This window comes from Gracilinanus agilis, chromosome 3 (assembly GCF_016433145.1).
Source record: "Gracilinanus agilis isolate LMUSP501 chromosome 3, AgileGrace, whole genome shotgun sequence".
Taxonomy (NCBI): domain Eukaryota; kingdom Metazoa; phylum Chordata; class Mammalia; order Didelphimorphia; family Didelphidae; genus Gracilinanus; species Gracilinanus agilis.
This window is the reverse complement of record NC_058132.1, coordinates 419,371,498-419,386,198: the sequence shown is the minus strand read 5'-3', so window position 1 is coordinate 419,386,198 and position 14,701 is coordinate 419,371,498. Positions and strand designations below refer to the sequence as shown.

General features: G+C 36.6%; 1 protein-coding gene across 1 annotated transcript in view; it reads right to left on the bottom strand.

Annotated features, from left to right (window-relative positions):
- The window catches only part of TMPRSS15 (transmembrane serine protease 15), a 153,136-nt gene that overhangs the window by 75,049 nt on the left and 63,386 nt on the right, over window positions 1-14,701 (bottom strand). The window contains exon 7 of the mRNA XM_044666902.1: window positions 9,145-9,276. Coding sequence (XP_044522837.1) covers window positions 9,145-9,276 — 132 coding nt within the window. The remainder of the gene's footprint in view (window positions 1-9,144; window positions 9,277-14,701) is intronic.

The following is a 14,701-nucleotide window of genomic DNA, read 5'->3' as shown; positions in this document are numbered from 1 at the left end:
ACAAATAAATAAAGCAAATAGCAGAGTGGATTAGAAACCAAAATCCTACCATATGTTGTCTACAAGAAACATACATGAGACAGAGAGACAGACATAGAGTAAAAATGAGAGGATGGAGCAAAATCTTTTGGGCTTCAAATGAGAGAAAGAAGGCAGGGGTGGCTATCATGATCTCTGACAGAGCCAAAGTAAAAATAGGTAAGGTTAAAAGAGATGGGGAAGGTAACTGCATCCTAGTAAAAGGCAGTATAAACAACAAAGAAATATCAGTACTCAACATGTATGCACCAAACGTTATAGCTTCCAAATTTCTAAAGGAGAAGCTACTGGAGCTCAAGGATGAAATAGATAGCAAAACCATACTAGTGGGGGATGTCAACCTTCCCCTATCAGATCTAGATAAATCAAACCAAAAAATGAATAAGAGAGGTGAAAATTAGAAAAATTAGAGTTAATAGATATATAGAGAAAAATAAATAGGGACAAAAAGGAATACACCTTCTTTTCAGCAGCACATGGAACATTCACAAAGATAGACCATGTAATAGGGCATAGAATCATGGCAAACAAATGCAAAAAAGCAGAAATAATAAAAGTAACCTTCTCAGATCATAATGCAATAAAAATAGTTATTAGTAAGAATAGATGGAGAGGCAAATGAAAAAATAATTGGAAATTAAATAATATGATTCTCCAAAATAATTTAGTGAAAGAACAAATCACAGAAGCAATTAATAATTTCATTGAAGACACTGACAATGATGAGACATCTTATCCAAACCTATGGGATGCAGCCAAAGCAGTTCTAAGGGGAAAATTTATAACACTGAGTACATATATTAACAAATTAGGGAGGGCAGAGGTTAATGAATTGGGCATGCAACTTAAAAAACTAGAAAATGAACAAAGTAAAAATCCTCAGATGAAAACTAAATTAGAAATACTAAAAATCAAAGGAGGAATTAATAAAATCAAAAGTAAAAGAACTATTGAATTAATAAATAAGACTAGAAGCTGGTATTTTGAAAAAACAGATAAAAAAGACAAAGTACTGGTAATTCTAATAAAAAAAGTAAAGAAGAAAACCAAATTAATAGTATCGAAGATGAAAAGGGAGACCTCACCTCTAATGAAGAGGAAATTAAGGCAATCATTAAAAATTATTTTGCCCAACTATATGGCAATAAATTTAGCAATCTAGGTGATATGGATGAATATTTACAAAAATATAAATTACCTAGATTAACAGCAAAAGAAATAGAATACTTAAATAATCCAATATCAGAAAAAGAAATTGAAGAAGCTATCAAAGAACTCCCTAAGAAAAAATCGCCAGGGCCTGATGGATTCACAAGTGAATTCTATCCAACATTCAAAGAGCAATTAATCCCAATACTATACAAATTATTTGATATAATAAGCAAAGAAGGAGTCCTACCAAATTCATTTTATGACACAAATATGGTACTGATTCCAAAGCCAGGTAGATCAAAAACAGAGAAAGAAAATTACAGACCAATCTCCTTAATGAACATAGATGTAAAAATCTTAAATAGAATACTAGCAAAAATACTTCAGCAAGTGATCAAGAGGATTATCCATCATGATTAGGTGGGATTTATACCAGGAATGCAAGGACGTTTCAACATTAGGAAAACCATCCACATAATTGACCATATTAACAAGCAAACCAACAAAAACCACATGATTATCTCAAAAGATGCTGAAAAAGCCTTTGACAAAATACAACAACCATTCCTACTGAAAACACTAGAAAGCATAGGAATAGAAGGTCCTTTCCTAAAAATAATAAATAGTATATATCTTAAACCATCAACAAGCATCATATGCAATGGGGATAAATTAGAAGCCTTTCCAATAAGATCAGGTGTGAAACAAGGATGCCCATTATCTCCTCTATTATTTAACATTGTACTAGAAACACTAGCAGTAGCAATTAGAGAAGAAAAAGAAATTGAAGGTATTAAAATAGGCAGTGAGGAGACTAAGCTATCACTCTTTGTAGATGATATGATGATCTACTTAAAAAATCCTAGAGAATCAACTAAAAAGCTAGTAGAAATAATCAACAACGTTAGCAAAGTTGCAGGATACAAAATAAATGCACATAAATCATCAGCATTTACATATATTTCCAACACATCATAGCAGCAAGAGGTAGAAAGAGAAACACCATTTAAAATCACCCTAGACAATATAAAATACTTAGGAATCTATCTACCAAAATAAACACAGGAATTATATGAACATAACTACAAAACACTTTCCAAACAAATAAAACTGAATCTAAACAATTGGAAAGCCATTGATTGCTCATGGGTAGGATGAGCTAACATAATAAAAATGACCATTCTACCCAAATTAATTTACTTATTTAGTGCCATACCTATCAAACTACCAAAAAACTTTTTTACTGAATTAGAAAAAACTATAACAAAGTTTATTTGGAATAATAAAAGACCAAGAATATCAAGGGAAATAATGAAAAAAAATGTGAAGGAAGGTGGCTTAGCAGTACCAGATATTAAGCTAAACTATAAAGCAGCAGTCATCACAACAATATGGTACTGGCTAAGGGATAGAAGGGAGGATCAGTGGAATAGAGTTGGGGTAAGTGACGTCAGGAAGACAGTGTATAATAAACCCAAAGAGCCCAACTTTGGGGACAAAAATCCACTATTTGACAAAAACTGCTGGGAAAATTGGAAAACAATATGGCAGAGATTAGGTTTAGATCAACATCTCACACCATACACCAAGATAAATTCAGAATGGGTGAAAGACTTGAATATTAAGAAGGAAACTGTAAGTAAATTAAGTGAACACAGAATAGTATACTTGTCAGATCTCTGGGAAAGGAAAGATTTTAAAACCAAGAAAGAGTTAGAAAAAAATTACAAAATGTAAAATAAATAATTTTGATTATATTAAATTAAAAAGGTTTTGTACAAACAAAAATAATGCAACCAAAATCAGAAGGGAAACAACAAACTGGCAAAAAATCTTTATAACAAAAAATTCTGACAGAGGTCTAATTACTCAAATATACAAGGAGCTAAATCAATTGTATAAAAAAATCAAGCCATTCTCCAATTGATAAATGGGCAAGGGACATGAATAGGCAATTTTCAGACAAATCAAAAGTATTAATAAGCACATGAGAAAGTGTTCTAAATCTCTAATAATTAGAAAAATGCAAAGCAAAACAACTCTGAGGTACCACCTCACACCTAGCAGATTGGCTAAAATGATAGCAGGGGAGAATAATGAGTGTTGGAGGGGATGTGGCAAAATTGGGACATGAATGCACTGCTGTTGGAGTTGTGAACTGATCCAACCATTCTGGATGGCAATTTGGAATTATGCCCAAAGAGCAATAAAAGAATGCCTGCCCTTTGATCCAGCCATACCATTGCTGGGTTTGTACCCCAAAGAGATCATAGGCAAAAAGACATGTACAAAAATATTTGTAGCTGCATTTTTTGTGGTGGCAAAAACTGGAAAGCAAGGGTATGCCTTTCAATTGGGGAATGGCTGAACAAATTGTGATATATGCTGGTGATGGAATACTATTGTGTTCAAAGGAATAATAAACTGGAGGAATTCCATGTGAACTGGAAAGACCTCCAGGAATTGATGCAGAGTGAAAGGAGCAGAGCCAGAAGAATATTGTACACAGAGACTGATACACTGTGGTAAAATTGAATGTAATGGACGCCTGTACTAGCAGCAATGCAATGACCCAAGACAATTCTGAGGGATTTATGGAAAAGAACTCTGCCCATATTCAGAAGAAGAACTACAGGAGAGGAAACACAGAAGAAAAACAACTGCTTGAACACTTGGGTTGATGAGAACATGATTGGGGATGTAGACCTGAAAGGACCACACCAATGTTACTATCAATAATATGTAAATAAATCTTGACTGACCACACATGTTAAAACCAGTGAAAATGTGAGTTAGCATTGGGGTGGGGAGGGAGGTTCAGGGGGTGAAGGGTAAAGTAAAAACATGAATTATGTAATCATGGAAAATTTTACCAAAAATAAAAAATTAATCCAAAAAAAAAATGAGGAGAGGAAGAGAAAATAAAAAAAAAATCAGAAAGAGGATAAAATAGGATAAGTAACCTAACACACTATGTAATTTGTTCTGGCCCTTAGTTTAACCCATGCAGATCTAATTAGTCTTCTGCTAAGGGAGATTCAGCCTTGAGCCCAAGGCTGGAAAGTCAGAGGGCTGGAGGGAGATTCAGCCTTGAGCCCAAGGCTGGAAAGTCAGAGGACTGGAGGCCCAGAGGGCCCCGGAGGCGAATGAATCAAAAGCTTCAGTCACAGAGTCTCTCTTGAAAGGGAAGTTCCTTAAGAGAATTTCAGGAAGATTCAATCTTTACACTCACTATGTGGAATTCCAAAGGAAAGATTTAAGAACAGTCTCATCAAGGTCTCAGGGTCCAAGGTCCAGTCACGAACAAGCTGAGCTCCTTCAGATCCAAGACACAAACCAGAAGAGCCAAATAGGCTCACTGAACTCTCTTCTAAAGGGGCATCTTTTGCGTCACTTCCTGTGCCTTCCTCTTAGTTTATGTGTTCAATCACAAGAGATGCTTTTCTTAGGACTGCCCAGGAAGCAGTCAGTAAATTCTGATTCAGCTCTCACTTTAGCACACATGGGTCACAGACCTCCCAACTTGTGAATTAAGTAGGGATGTTTACACTTTTGGTGATTAGATTTAAGAATGGGCAGGGTAGATTTAATCTCATTATCACAAAAGTGGCCTATGAAATAGCTTTTGAAACAGACTGAAAAGCCTACCCCTTTCACCTCCCACTTTAATTCAAAACTGAGTGAACTTGGGTTAGGGCTGAGCTCCTATTTATAGGGGTGTTCTGTCTTTTCCAGTCTCATGGGAGCTCATGCCAGCTCTTGGAATTCTACAATCTGAACTACCAACTGGCAACTGGTCTTGCCCAAGATGGCTTCTTGCAAAAACTAATTACAATAACAATTGATTGACTTTCTCCCCCACCCCCAAATAATGGCATTGTCTCTCTTCCCAAAGATATTTGAAAAAAAGCTGAATGATCATTTTTCCTGTGTAGGAATTCCTCCCATTCTGAGCCCCTCAAGGATAGATGAGGGGAATAGAAGAGAAGAAGGCCACTTTTAAAAAATTAAGGTAAAGCAATTGAAAGAATATAGTGTTGATGTTTATAGCCAAAGAAGAAGAAAATTATAACAAACAATTATAGAGAGATGTAGGAAAATATAAACCTAACTCTCACACTATCTGAATATGTAATGCAATAAAACAAAATAGTGAGTTTTAATTTCTTTTAGCATATAAGAGTATAAAGAGTCAAAGGCCTTTTTTACATCTACTGAGATAAACATATGGTTTTCGATGCTTTGGTTTTAATAAGATTTATTATATTGATTATTTCCTTAATATATTTCATACATTTTATATTTAAATATAATATCTTTTCTTAACTACCCTTGTATCTCTGACATATATCCCACTTGGTCATAGTAGCTGAAATATGATTATTTTGTTTAAACTTTTTGAGTCAGTACTCATTAATGATATGTATCTATAGTTTTCTTTTTGTGTTTTATCTTTCTTTGGCTTAAGTATTAGAAATATTTTTGCCCTCACAAAAGGACAATCTAGTGTTTGATAAATATAAATTACCTTCTTAAAACTTCTGGGAAAACTGAAAAGGAGTGCGGCAGAAATTAGTTTTAGGGGGTACAGCTGGTTGGCTCAGTGGATTGAGACCCAGACCGAGAGATGGGAGGCCCTAGGTTCAAATCTGGCTTCAGATACTTCCTGGCTGTGTGACTCTGGGCAAGTCACTTAACTCCCATTGCCTATCCCTCACCTCACCTCTTTTCTGCCTTGGAACCAATAGAAAGTATTTATTCTAAGACAGAAGGTAAGGGTTTTGAAAAAAAAATAGGCTTCAGCCCACACCTTCTACTATATTTCTCAATACATTATAAATGGATATGTGATATTAATATTAAAAATCACACAAAATAAACTAGAAGAGTAATATTATATAATTCTCACAGGTATGGATAGGAGATTATTTTTAACTAAACACAAGATGGATGCTTTTACAAAAGATAAAATAAATAAATTTTATTGCATGAAACTGAAAAACTTCTGCACTGACAAAATTAACATACTTAGGATAAGAAGGGAAGTGATCAATAGGAAAATATCTTTGTATCATATTTTCCTGTTAAGGGCTTGATAGCCAAGGAATGTTATATATTATATGTGTTCTCCTATAGAGAAGTGGTTAAAGGATACTGTTAAGATTAAAGTTCTCTTGAGACTGTATCTTAATTTTAATGACTTATTAAATAATTTAAAAAATGGGCCAGAGATGGAAAAGGCACTGGCCATATGTGGATGGCTGTTCCCTTCACAAGCCTCCTCCTTCAGCTTCAGGCACGTTGGTGCTCTCCTGATCAGCCCCAAACCCTACCCTATGTGTGCACTGGGGCTCCCCTCTCTAGCTCTCAACCATAGCTGATAATCTTTGGGCCATCTCCTCCCACAGCCAGCTGTGCAGCCACATTAATGGTGTACCAACACTCTCCTAGCTACCTCCTCTCCCCACAACTTGGAGGCAAAAGAACCCTAACTTCCTTCCATTATCCCAGCTTATACTCCTTGTAATATATCTTATCCAAGTCCCCCTGATTTAGAGGACTACAACCTTAGTCTGGATAAGAGGCAAGTCTTCTGGATGCCAAGAATCATGAAAGAGTCCTTAGAATAGCTCAGAGCACCAAAATGTCTACCAGTGCTGTAAGGAGAATTCCAACCATCACCTTATAGAGATATAGTTCAGAGGTTCAGAAGTAAGATCCTCTATTTTAAAACCCAAAGTTGTCTTCATAGGCTAGTGTTAAATTTTCACAATATAAACAGTTCTCAAAGGAAAAACTGCAAAGTATTCATAATCATATGAAAGAATGCTCTAAATCACTTATTAGCAGGGAAATACAAAACAAATTGCTCTGAGGTTTCACATTATTGGAAATCATTTGGAATTGAAAAAATGACAAAAATGGCAATAAAATATTTGAGGAGATGTAAAATGATAGACAAATTAATACATGTTTAATGGAGTTATGAAATGGTATAACCATTTTGGAAAATAATTTTGAATTGTGGAAATGAAATAATTAACATGTCCATACAGTTTGAACTAGAGACCCCATTACTGGACTTATACCTTGAGGAAGACCTTGATAAGAAGAAAGTCCCTATACACTCCAAAATACTTATAGCAGCACTTTTGGTGATAGCTAGGAATTGGAAATAAATAGATGTTCATTAATTTGGGAATGGCTAAACTGTGGCATATGAACTGGAATATTACTGTGCCATAAAAAATGATACATGTAATGAATATAGGGAAGCAAAGATTTGTAGGAACTGATCATGAGTAAAGTAAAGGAGAGCCAAGAAAACAAATCATATGGTAAACAATTAACCACTCAAAAATCAAAAGTAAGTGATATAAAATCATAAAGATCAGGGAGGACATGAATGAAGAGATAAGAAAGGATAGATCCAGTAGTGTTACACATTGTAAATGTTTTCAGAATTTTTAATGTCTTGATCGGTTGTGCTGTTTTTTCCCTCTAAAAAATACTGTTCATTATGTGAGATTTCTCTCTGGGAGGAAGAAAGAAAGGATACTTGAGATAACTATAATGACATAGGGAACAAAAGATATCAATAAAACTTATTTTTTAAAAAGACATTGCCATATTCTTTCAGCCATTCAGATATATTTTATCCAGTATCTACTAAATGAAAAGTACTTAGAGAATCAAGATGACAGAGCAAAGCGGTCATTTCCATTCACTTCTCTCAACACTACCCTATAACAACTTTTAAAATAGTCACATTGTATTCTAAAGTGGTATAGCCAATGCAAGATGGGGGGCAGGGGATGAGACATTTTTCCTTCCCAGGACAACTTAAAAATTAAAAAAGAGATGTCCGTGACACTGAAGTTGGGACTAGTTGTGGAACTTGGAAGTGATGGTGGCACCAGCAGCAGAAACAATTTACCAATAGTTTTTGCCTCCCAGATACAGTAAGAGAATTGAATACCTGGTTAGAAAGAGATCGAAGGATACACCTATATACTATTGCTAGTGGAGGGCCAGGTACCATTTGGTTACTCCAGTGCCTCTTAACAATAATAAGGAATTTAGTAAGAGGGGAATGGTATGGGGAAGAGATAATGAGTTCCTTTTTGGAATCAATATATAGGAAGAAGAGAAGAGGGGTGAGAATGAAGCCCTGGAAGATACTCATGGTTATGTCCTGAACATGACCTGGGCAAAGATCCATCAAAGGAGACTGAGGAACATTCAGATAGGAAAACCAGTAGAGAGTAGTGCCGTGCCAACCTCTAGAGAAGAAAATATCAAGAAGACCCACACTGTCAAAGACTGTAGAGAGGTAGATAAAGGTGAGGATTGGGAAAAGCCCGATTTTGGCAATTAAGAGACCATTATTAACTTTGGAAAGAGCCTTTTTGGCTGAAAACTGAGGTTGAAGGCTTAAGTAGAGAGTTTAGAATGAAAGGAAAGGAAGTGAAAAAGGGAGGAGGATATAAAGCAAGAGCAAGCAAAGATAGATGGGTCAAATAAGGATTTTTTGAGAATGAAGGGGACATGGATCTTGTAGGCAGTAATTAAGCAACCAGTAGATAGAGAAAGAATAAAAATAAGTGAGAGTGGGTATAATAAAGAGTGGCAAATGAGATAGTGGGCCTGTTAGCGGAGTATAAAAGAATTGCCTTGTTTTAGTGAGGGCCCAATTGAGAATACAGGACATAACTTTGTAGTAGTAGTCACACCATTTTGTGATTTTCTTCAGTTTTGTTGTTCAAAATGTGAGAAGGAGCAAAGACTATGAATGGATGATGGAAATAGTTCAAGGTTGAGGCTTGGAATGGCAAGACCAATAATACCATAAGAGGGCAAGGCACTCATGATAATAGGGCAGTGTAGAGTTGATAAATTAATAGTGAGGATTGGTAAATGTACACATATAAACTTGCAGATAAGACTACTTACCACAAGTTGTACTGTTTTCATCAGAAGTATCAGAACAGTCTGGTTCTCCATCACAAAACAGTTCTTCAGGTATACAGTTTAGAGCATCAGCACAAGGTTTTGAACCAGGAAGGCATTCAACTGAGATGCTTTCTTTAAAAAAAAAGAGATGAGGGGAAAATTTTTAATTTTCTTTTGGTCCATTGATTCCTGAATGAAGGGTTAAATACTGAGTTTTGTTATTTGCAATTTAACTCTATGATATCTAAGACTAGTGTATACTAATTCAAATGGAAATTTTTCTATATGTGATGAATCAATGAATTGAAACTGAAAATCAACTGTATAGGAAACTGTTTCAGGAAAGCAGGATTGCTGATGGTTAGAAATTATATCAAAGCAATTAAAGTTGAAAACATTATTCATTTACAACCTATGCTAACACCCTACTTTGACATTTTGTTGTAGCCAGCACAGCACAGTTCTCTCTGGAATGTCCCATTAAACAGCTTAGCTAGATTCAGAGAGCCTCAATCACAAGCAGATTAGTCACTAGTGGTAATTTTTTATTTGGTCATAACCAATGAGATGATGCATCATGAGTAGAAAAACCAAACCAATCCCCCTAGATAAATGACATATCTATACCAATTTAATCTTATATCTTTTGAAATATTGAATTTAATATATTTGAGTTCTGTCATTATAACTTCAAACATTAATACTAATGCTAATCTTGGGACAATATTTTATGGTAATTTGTAGAGTTCAAAGATTAAAAATGTTTATTCCACTTCGTTAATCACTTAAACATTATTTTGTGGAGATCTCAAACATATTCATTCTTCTAGAGAAGCAATAAAAATCACATACCCATGTAATAGACATACATACAGCCTTATACATAATAGACTTTCAGTAAATGTTTGGTGAATGAATAAAGAACAGTTAAAATTTTTTTTTAACTTTTAAAATATTTTTATTTTAAAGAGTTGTAGGAAAAGCATCTATGTTTGCCTGGATATGATTGACTGCCATTTCTACTTTTATCTCCTTTTACCTCTTCTCTCCTTACCAATATACAGGAGAGATCAGAAGAGGTTAGCCTCCTGAATATTTGTTTAATGGTTTAAGGATTAATGATAGTCCCCTGGTATATGATATTCACAGCAGATTGCTGAAAGATCTGCAGGGAGAGAGAGAAGATTAATACTTTGAGGTCGGTTATGATTCATCTAAAGACAAAGTAGCTTAGAGTGGAAGAGTTAGAAGACAAACTAGATGTATTTCTAAGAACTAAAGGGAGACTATCTAATGAGACTGGGAAAAGATATGCCAGATGAAGAGAAATGGAGGAGAGGTAAACACCAAACTAAAGAAAGAAGGGAATGAATAGTTTGAAAAAGTTCTTACAACTAAGGATTTCAGACTAGCCTGCCTGGCCTGCTACTACCTAAAAAGGTATATTTATTTTGTGTAACATGTGTAACATGACTGACCCAGGGCCAAATTTTTTACATTTAACTTAACTTCTTCATGTTATTGCTTTAGCTGAACAGTTTTCTCCAGTACTGAAGCTATTGGAGAATCTTTCTTTTCTGCCATTGACTAAAACACATATCAGCCATGTTCCTTTCATTTTTAGGAATTTAGTAACTAGAACCTTGATTCTCTTAATATCAAATTAGCTTTTGTAAAGAGATATAGAAAGAGAGAACTTAAAAATATTTCCCTCAACATCTCAGGGGCATAATCCCTCTAAATCTATGTAGTGATAGGGGGTGGAGAGGACGTAAGCTAACAACTCGATTCCTAAATATGATTGATCCCACCAAATTGAAGTCCAAAATTGATCTGGCTGTATAGTCTGGGACCCTGGCTTCTTAGGGCTTTGATGCTGGGTTACATGAGCACATGGCCTAGATTCTTACCCCTCTGGATCCCCATTACTTAAACTCCTGGGCTAGATTAGAGAATCCACTCTTTACCTAAACCAGAAAAGAATAAACAAGAAGGTCAAAGATCTAGAGTCTTTCTTTGGGTATCAGAGGCAGGTGGTGGCAGGGGGACAAATGAGAGAGGACAAATGGCATGCATAGGCACCAAGTGTTGAGACAATACAAAATGGAGATCAAAGGAGGTCTAGCACATCAGTTAATAAACCCAGGAAATAGCTCCTTAAACCAAGGAAGACTGAGTGAAGAGTGAAAGCCAATTGTCTCCCATTCTTCTTTCCACCTTTTTCTCTCCATTGCTAAAATTCTTATGATTCCTAATATTTAATTATATTCCTTTTTGATAATAAAGGCACATTTCCCTCAAGATCCTTGATCCTTTCTTATTATTTTGCTAGCTCTACAAATAATCCTTCATTAGTCAGGTATGATACTAGACAAGTAAAATAATTTAAGCAGTTTTGTCATTTTTATTATATTGGTATGGTCTTTCAATAAGTAATATTTCTTTAAATTTTTAGGCTGTCTTGATTTCCCTAAACAGTGCTTCATAGTTAATCTCAATAGCTCCTGAAAATATCCCAGTGGAGGGGAAGGTGGGTGGTTCAGTGGATTGAGAGCCAGGCCTAAAGATGAGAGGTTTGGGGTTCAAATTTGACCTGAGACACTTCCTAGTTGGGTGGCTCTGGGCAAATCACTTAACCCTCATTGATTAGTCCTTACCACTCTTCTGCCTTGGAACCAATACACAATATTGATCCTAAGATTCCTTATCTATCCTGGATTCATCCCGGATTCTCTGCTACTGACCCTTCTATTTATCAATTAATATTAATGTTTTTCTACTCTATACTCTTTATGCATGTGTGTGTGACTGTGAATATGTTCAATATTCCCTCACCTAATTTAAATGAAAATGAAGCTTCTGTGATACCTATTTCTTCCTTCTCTGGTCAGTCATTTTTCAGCTATGTCCAATTCTGTATGACCCCATTTGGGTTTACTTGGCAAAGATAATGGAGTGTTTAGCCATTTCCTTCTCCAACTGATTTGATAGATAAGGAACTGAGGCAAATAGGCTTGAGTGACTTGCCCAAGAACACAGAGCTATTAACTGTCTGAGGCCAGATTTGAACTCAGTAAAATAAAGTCTTCTCAGGTTCCGGGTTAAGATGGCGGCAGAGTAAGAAGCAGCTCTTAACCTCTCCTGACTGAAACACACAAAACTCCTCAAGAGGACATAAAAACAAGTCCAGACGAACAGAGGAACCCCCACAACAGGGCACAGCGTGGAAGGTACGTGGAATTGAGGCATTTCCATGCTATAAAGGGGTGAAACAGCCCTCACAAAATCACGAGCTGAGCAACTACCCCACCGCCACCCCCTCCACACACATCTATAGCTCCGAAGCCAGCTAAAAAGAAATAGAGCAAGTTTGGGGCACCCATTGAGTCATTGGCAGCTCCGGGGCCTGTTCCTGAGAGCAGCAAGACTTAGGACACCATTAAGCCAAAAAAAGCAGGCGAAATCTGAGCGCGGGAGCAGGATGCAGGGCGCAGAGCGCAGGCTGAGCAGAACGCAGGCACTGCGGAGGCGTGGGTGGAGGCAGACACAGCCAGGAACTAAAGCCTAAGTGGGGAACCAGTGTGGACGGGTATACGACTGTGGAAGCAGCGCCCTGAGACTTGTAAAGAAACCTCCTGCAGAGGATCAAGCAAGGGGGTCGACCAGGGGGCTTGACCTTGGAAAAAACCAGAACTCAGACCTCAGGAGCCAATAGATCGCGGACAGACACTGAGCGCAAGGATAAATCTGAGAAGCTGCTGGGGTAACAATGGCTACTCAGACTCAGGAAGTTCAGAAGAGAAAGAATAACAACAAGAAAAAGAAGTCTTTAACACTCGACAGCTTTTACACAGAGAAAATCCAGACAACCGAGCAAACAGAGGAGGAGAACAAACAAGCATCCGGACCCTCCTCAAATAAGGAAAACTCCTCACAAGCTATGGAAGAGTTCAAAACTGAGATTTTGAGGAAAATGGAAGAGATCTGGCAAGAAAATAACTGTTTAAAAGGTAGAATCATGCAATTGGAAAGTGAGGCTCAGAAACTGAACACCAGAAATGACCAGATTGAAAAGGAATACCAGAAGATTATGGCCGAAAACCAGAAGATTATGGCCGAAAACCGAAAGATTATAGCCGAAAATCAATCCCTAAAGGCTAGAATTGAGCAAGTAGAAACTAATGATCTCTCAAGACAAAAAGAACAAATAAAACAAAGCCAAAAGACTGAAAAAATAGAAGGAAACATGAAATATCTCAATGAGAGAGTGACAGACCAAGAAAACTGGTCTAGAAGAGACAATTTGAGAATAATCGGTCTTCCAGAAAAAACAGAAATTAATAGAAACCTGGACTCCATACTAACAGAAATAATTCAGCAAAATTGCCCTGAAGTCCTACAACAAGAGGGCAACATAGACATTGAAAGGATCCATAGAACACCTGCGGTATTCGATCAAGAAAGGAAAACACCAAGAAATATCATTGCAAAATTCAAGAGTTTCCAAGCAAAAGAAAAAATCTTACAAGAAGCCAGAAAGAAACAATTCAAATATCAAGGAGCACCAATCAGGATCACACAGGATCTGGCAGCCTCAACGCTAAAAGACCGCAAGGCGTGGAATACAATATTCAGAAAGGCAAGAGAGCTGGGCCTGCAACCACGGATCAACTACCCATCAAAATTGACTATATATTTCCAGGGGAAAGTATGGGCATTCAACAAAATTGAAGAATTCCAGGTATTTGCACAGAAAAGACCAGGGCTAAATGGAAAGTTTTATATCCAACCACAAAAATCGCGAGAAACCTGAAAAGGTAAATAAGATACAGAGGGGAAAGAAAGAAAACTTATGATTTTTAAATTTGCCTTTTTAAGGGCCTCAGTGAGATCTAATTATCTGTATTCCTATGTAGAGAAATGTTATGTTTAATTCTCTGTAGTGAACTCTATTCACTATTATAATATTCATTATTATAGTAATCAGAAGAATAATTAACAGGGTGGGGGTGGAACACTAAATAATCTAAGATGGCATGGGGGATGGGAAAGATGGGGTAAATAGCAGGGGACACCAAGAGAAACTTGAGTGAATAAGAAAATAGAATATTCTATTACACACAAAGAGGGCATGGGAGGAGGGAGAGGGGACAAATACTATTATAAGAAGGAGAGGAAGAGAGCATAAAGAGGTAATAATCAAACCTTACTCTCAGTGTAATCAACCCGGAGAGTGAAGAGTAGCTATACTATCCATTGGGAAAAAAACTCTTATCTAGCCCTTCTGAGAAAGTTAGAAGGGATAAACCAAGGGGAGCAGGGGAGTGGGGAGGACAAAAAAAGGGAGGGGAGAAGGAGGAGGGAATTCATAAGGCCTTTAAAAACAAAAAGGGGGGGGAATAAGGAAGCGGGTAGAAAGGGAAGTCAATCAAGGGAGGGGATAAGGGATAGGGTCTTAATAGCAAACCACTGGTTTTAAAGGAAATAGCTTAAGGAGAAGGGGTAGGAATGGGGGAGGATTTGAAAATGTCAGCAAATGCACAACTGATGATTATAA